Below are 5,963 nucleotides of genomic sequence, written 5' to 3'. Positions count from 1 at the left end.
TATGTATTGCCAGTCGATGTCTAGCACATGCCTTGGAAAATACTAACATGGAAATTTCCTGCCATGGAAATAAGGGATGAGAATTGGAGTGGGAAAACGTGAAGATAGCCTCTCATAACTTTCCCTCCTATTAGGTATGTGCAAAAATAATTAAACAAAAATTATTTGTTTACTTTGCACTGCTTCCTGAGGAAAAAATAAAGAACTCTTAAAATATTTTGATCAGATGAATTTTATAGTCAAGGACTATCCAAAGCATTGAGTAAGATACAACTCTATGTGATGAATTTCTATGTGAGTTTCTATGTGATAAATTAATACGCCAAATGAAACAGTTTATTGAAACATGCAACTATTAAAATAAACAAATATCCTCCAGAACCAAAGACTGATGCTGTTAATGCTTTAGACATGTGACATATGTGTGTGTACCTCTGTATGTTTAATTTCCTTTCTTTCTAATCAAGTGACCTGTTCTCGTTTGGTTAAGTTTCAACCACAAGACATCACTGTATGCTTTTTTTTTTTCAAGATACACGTCACAGCACACCAAGAAAGGGGGAACTTCCAGTGTCTGTGGTAACATCACTTGATAAACACACTCCTTCAAACAGCAAGTGCCTGTCTGCATTCTACTATATAAAGCAGCAGAGTCGTTGACGCGCGCATATTTGCTCAGAGCACCATGCGCGCAGCAGCCATCTCCACTCCAAAGTTAGACAAAATGCCAGGAATGTTCTTCTCTGCTAACCCAAAGGAATTGAAAGGAACCGCTCATTCACTTCTAGACGACAAAATGCAAAAAAGGAGGCCAAAGACTTTGTAAGTTTGTTCAGAATCTCACTTTGTGAATTTTAACAGGTTATCTTTAATGGCAGAAGGATTGAGAATGAATGGAAGAGAATGTGAGCATTTAGTTTAGCCAGATCAGAGGAGTTAATTGTCTGTTGTGAGTAGTAAGTAATATTCAGCTGTATTAAAAAATAAATCTTGATATGGCATTAAATTGGGTAGGAGCTTTTCTGTACATGGACTCATAAAAATGGGCTCTATCCAAATATAGCAAAATGTTACATCAACCATTTTTAGTATTGCTTTATTCCTTAGATAACTTTATTCTATGTATTTTTACAAATAAAATGAATTCTGAAGAAACATGAATATTCACTTTTATGTCTTTTGCAGTGGAATGGATATGAAAGCATACCTGAGATCCATGATCCCACATCTGGAATCTGGAATGAAATCTTCCAAGTCCAAGGACATGTAAGTACACTAATACACTAAACTATCATTATCATTTTCAAGAGACGCCTATGCATCATCTCTATATCCCAGCAAGGGATAAATACTGCACACAGTAGACTTCATTTTTTTTAAGTAACATGCCAAATAAAGTGAGACTATATCAGTACCAATGTAAATTGAATACAAATGTGTGCACACACATATGGGACTTTATCTATTTGGATTTTTTTCAAACTTTATTGGTAGGTTTTTTTCCATAACTATAGTAACTCTAAGGGATGTTTTGCATTTTGTGAATAAATTTTAACATATTTATTAGAACTACAGTTTTACTTTGTAAAGTTATCAAAGTGTAACAGCCATTCTTATTTCATGTGTGCTTACATTTTTAAAAATGACTAATGTACATACATTTTTGTCCCCTGCAGACTTTCTGCTGCTGAAGTAATGCAATGGTCTCTGTCACTGGAAAAACTTCTTGCCAACCAAAGTAAGTATAACTATTGAATGTTTCTGGGTTCAGTGCAATACTCTAAAAAATGGAATGGCTTCACTAAATATAGTATTCGGGGTGGGATAGTATGCAAAAAGTTGTATTCTAGTTTGTCTGTAGTTACTGATAACTTCAGCATAGTATGCCTCTTAATAATGCTGACTTTGCACTCAATTCTGCCAACTCCTTTTAGACAAATTTGCCAAGAAAATTAGGTATTTTCATAGATCATTATGGAGATAAAATTAAACACTGTGCTGGGATTCTGATATGTAAAGTTTTTAAAAGTAAGCTAAATATATTAACATGTACATTGCCGTTTTGAAATCTGCCTAAAGAACGTATTTTTCTACACTTAGATGTAACAAGTATGATTCGTTCATTCAATTAATTAAATTATCTTTCATATATTCATCATTCATCTCACTCTTATGTAGAGGACATTGTAGAGGTACCAAGGATTCAAAATCAAAGATAGTCTCTTACTGCCTTGAAGGTGGTTGAGATACATAACATAAATAATTGCATTATTATAACATGATAGTTGTTTTGACATAAACATGATAGAAGGATTTTTAAGCACAAATAGTCTTGTGGAGATTTTCAGATGAGAGAAGGTAAAGAATGAAATCAGCTTGCCTTCCCCTTGTCTTGGGCATAACAATTCTAATGAGATTAGGACCTTTTTCAGAGGTGCAGATGAGCAGTGTGGTCTCTATCTCTAAAGAGTGAGATTATTCTTTCCTCCCCACAGACACCCTAAGGAGCTTTACTTGGGAATCACCTTGTTCACTCTAGCTCAGCTGACTTTGTTTATAATTCAGCTAAACAAATAAATGGTATAGATATGGATCATAAATGGTACAATATAAAAGTCTCAGTAAACGCTAGCAAACATAATTAGTACATCAGGCCTACAGATCATATATAGGCCTGTTTTCTGGCTAATATAAATTAGATTGGGAAATTATATTTGCTAATTATTAATGTGATGTTAATGCCTTTTGTCAGTATTTGCTTCCCTAAAATACTCTCTACTCTGGCTAAGATTTGGCATATAAAAAAGATGGTTTTATATTCAGGGGAGCAGAATTTCAATTCGAATAGCAGATAGAAGCAAAACATAGTTCGGTAGCCACCATTAAGTAGCAGTGTGACTGTGAACGAGTTTGGCTGGCCCCAGATTCCTCTTCTATGAATGAAGAAATTTCAAATGCCTTCTCATCTCTACAATCTATAATATAGCTATTTCAGCAGTAGCTGTCTCTTACCTTTGTATGAATAGAATGCAATTGTATTTTTCTTACAAATTTCTTCTTCAAAGTATTCATTTGTTGGTTTATTTAAATGAATTATCTTCCCACCCGCCCCGCCCCCCTTTCTTTTTAGCTGGTCAAAAAATCTTTGGAAGTTTCCTAAAGTCTGAATTCAGTGAGGAGAATATTGAGTTCTGGCTGGCTTGTGAAGACTATAAGAAAACAGAGTCTGATCTTTTGCCCTGCAAAGCAGAAGAGATATATAAAGTATTTGTGCATTCAGATGCTGCTAAACAAGTGAGTGTTAAGCTTATCATCTTCAGTTTCTCCGTAAAAGACCCTACATGCAGAAATAACATTTAATATATACAACAAGATAAAATCTTTTGGGGGTATATAATTTTACTTCTACATACTTAGGTATATAAATATAGTTCAGTGCAATGAGAATCTAATTTTCTATATTGGTGAAGGTTTCAGCACAGTAGAATGAAGAGATTGATTTTATAAAACCAGCTGCCATGATGACGGTGAGGGAAGGGTTAAGGGTATTGTTACTGACCAGAACTGCATGTCAGGGAGTTCTTAATGAGTGCTCTCATTTTGGATAAGAAAATGCAGATTTGCATAATGTATACAATTGCAGCAGCAAAAGTATTTCCAATTAACAGTAGTACCAGATAAATATTCTTGGTCTAAGCAGAAAATAGCAACAAAAAGAGCCTTCTCCTCCTGTAAATCTTAAATGCCCATATCACTCTTTGTGACATATGGATCATCTTACGTGGATACTTAAATTTTTCATGTCTGCTTCTTTTGCCTCTCCCAAAACTATACTATGAGGAAATTTGGAACAAAGACATTTTTGTAGTATTTCTTATCTCCTTCACATCTAGTATAGAGCTGACTTTGGAAAGGCATTTAAGAGATATTTTAGTTGATTTAAATGAGGCCTTAAAATCACTTTCTAAGGAGATTCAAAAAACACAGTAACATCATAAAATTTGCCATAAATAAGAAGTATATATTAACTAACAAGGTTTTCTTTTTTAGATCAATATTGACTTCCGCACTCGAGAATCTACAGCCAAGAAGATTAAAGCACCAACCCCCACATGTTTTGATGAAGCACAAAAAGTTATATATACTCTTATGGAAAAGGACTCTTATCCCAGGTTCCTCAAATCAGATATTTACTTAAATCTTCTAAATGACCTGCAGGCTAATAGCCTAAAGTGACTGGTCCCTGGTTGAAGGGAATTAAAAGATAGTATCAAGTGCAGAAGGAATGTGCCAGTATGGATCCCTGGGTGAACAACTTGGCCTTTTTTGGGTGTCTTGACAGGCCAAGAAGAACAAATGACTCAGAATGGATTAACATGAAAGTTGTCCAGGCACAGATTTGAAGAAGCAGAAGCAAGACAAAAACAGGGAGACCGTAGAAGGAAGAAGATACTGTGGTACTGTCATAAAAAACAGTGGAGCTCTGTATTAGAAAGCCCCTCAGAACTGAGAAGGCGAGGTAACTCTAGTTACACAGAAACTGTGACTAAAGGCTATGAAACTGATTACAACAGACTGTAAGAATCAAGGTCAATTGACATCTATGCTACATATTATTATATAGTTTGTACTGAGCTATTGAAGTCCCATTAACTTAATGTATGTGTTTTCAAATCGCCATTGCTACTATTGCTTGTAGGTGTTATTTTGTTGTTTTATTGTTTTTGACTTTGAAAGAGATGAAGGGTGTGTTTAACTTAAGCTATTGGTCTTAAAACCAGGGAGTCAGAATATATTTGTAAGTTAAATCATTGGTGCTAATAATAAATGTGGATTTTGTATTAAAATATATAGAAACAATTTCTGTTTACAAGTCCTTGCTACTTTTAAAAATTTGCGTTTATTCCTCAGATTTTGAAAATAAATACATAATTCAAATAAGATTCTTCTTTCTACCATCCCTTTCATATCTAAAACTATTATCTAGTGGATATATTTTACATATTAGTTTAGACAGAATTCATCATTTCTCTCTCTGCTATCACAAGGCACAAAATCAAACAAATATAATATGATCCCATATTCAATAAGAAATTGAAGTCTTTTAAAAAGGGATAGAAAAGTTATTTCAAGAAGTAATCTAATTAATAGCATATATTTTATCGTGAGTTAAAGTTCATAAAATTTAGACATATTTTCTCATTTAACATTCATAGCAATCCTAAAAGCTGAGACTCAGAAAGAGATTAAGTCACTAGTTCATAACTTTAGGTAACTCTCAAAATTACCTAGAATGTTAAAAAAAATACACACATATCCCTGTTTTGGGGTCCCATACCAGAATGACTGAACCAAATCTCCAAAGGGTAGGATATGGGAATCTATACTTAAAAGAAAGTTCCAACTGATTCTGAAGGTGAGTCACACGGCCAGGGATTGTCCAGAAGTCTTCCAACTACAACCTATTCTCCTTCCTCTATGTAACACTGCCACCCACTGACCAGAAGGCATTTCTTCAATCACTAAAGTCTGCAACAGTCCTAAGTGTCACCTAAGCAGGAAAAAAGACTCCAAAGTAGGGCTCACCTACAGAAAGCAGAAAAATCATCAAATGATGCATATTCCTGAATAGCCTGTACAGCTCTCATCTCCCCGCGCACCTGTGCTTTATATTTTACTCAATAATCAGTCACTCACATATCATAATGAAATATGGTTAATGTATGGATAACCTCACTATGGACTGGCCCAGTCATCAGGCACACAGCAATGGTAAGGAGCAATATGCAGATCAAGTACAAACAGAATTATTCTTGAGTTTTCATGGGACAGAGTTTAAATTGTTTCTATTTTATGCTTTATTCCTGCTTTATCAGGTCATATTGTAAGAGAAACTTGGGAATCCAGTGATAATAATAATAAAGATAATAAGCATCATCATCATCAGTTATCTCTCTCTCAAC

The 5,963-nt window shown here is 34.4% G+C and overlaps 1 protein-coding gene across 1 annotated transcript; it reads left to right on the top strand.

Annotated features, from left to right (window-relative positions):
* Positions 1 to 586: 586 nt before the first annotated feature.
* On the top strand, positions 587 to 4,936 carry RGS1 (regulator of G protein signaling 1). Its single transcript, XM_050783059.1, has 5 exons — positions 587 to 822; positions 1,186 to 1,266; positions 1,677 to 1,738; positions 3,131 to 3,294; positions 4,051 to 4,936. Exons 1-5 carry the CDS (start codon positions 686 to 688, stop codon positions 4,234 to 4,236), a joined length of 630 nt encoding a protein of 209 aa, XP_050639016.1. The 5' UTR covers positions 587 to 685; the 3' UTR covers positions 4,237 to 4,936.
* Positions 4,937 to 5,963: the final 1,027 nt, after the last annotated feature.

The sequence above is a fragment of the Macaca thibetana genome, chromosome 1 (genome assembly GCF_024542745.1).
Source record: "Macaca thibetana thibetana isolate TM-01 chromosome 1, ASM2454274v1, whole genome shotgun sequence".
Classification (NCBI taxonomy): domain Eukaryota; kingdom Metazoa; phylum Chordata; class Mammalia; order Primates; family Cercopithecidae; genus Macaca; species Macaca thibetana.
The sequence above is the reverse complement of the archived record's forward strand: the minus strand, read 5'-3'. Positions and strand labels throughout refer to the sequence as shown.

What these genes read in the sequence shown, in the direction of transcription:
- RGS1 (XM_050783059.1), top strand. Translation starts at nt 686, where the DNA reads ATGCGCGCAGCAGCCATCTCCACTCCAAAGTTAGACAAAATGCCAGGA. An exon ending in AAAAGGAGGCCAAAGACTTT is followed by an intron (nt 823 to 1,185) that starts GTAAGTTTGTTC and finishes TGTCTTTTGCAG; the next exon opens with TGGAATGGATATGAAAGCAT. An exon ending in ATTCAGATGCTGCTAAACAA is followed by an intron (nt 3,295 to 4,050) that starts GTGAGTGTTAAG and finishes TTTCTTTTTTAG; the next exon opens with ATCAATATTGACTTCCGCAC.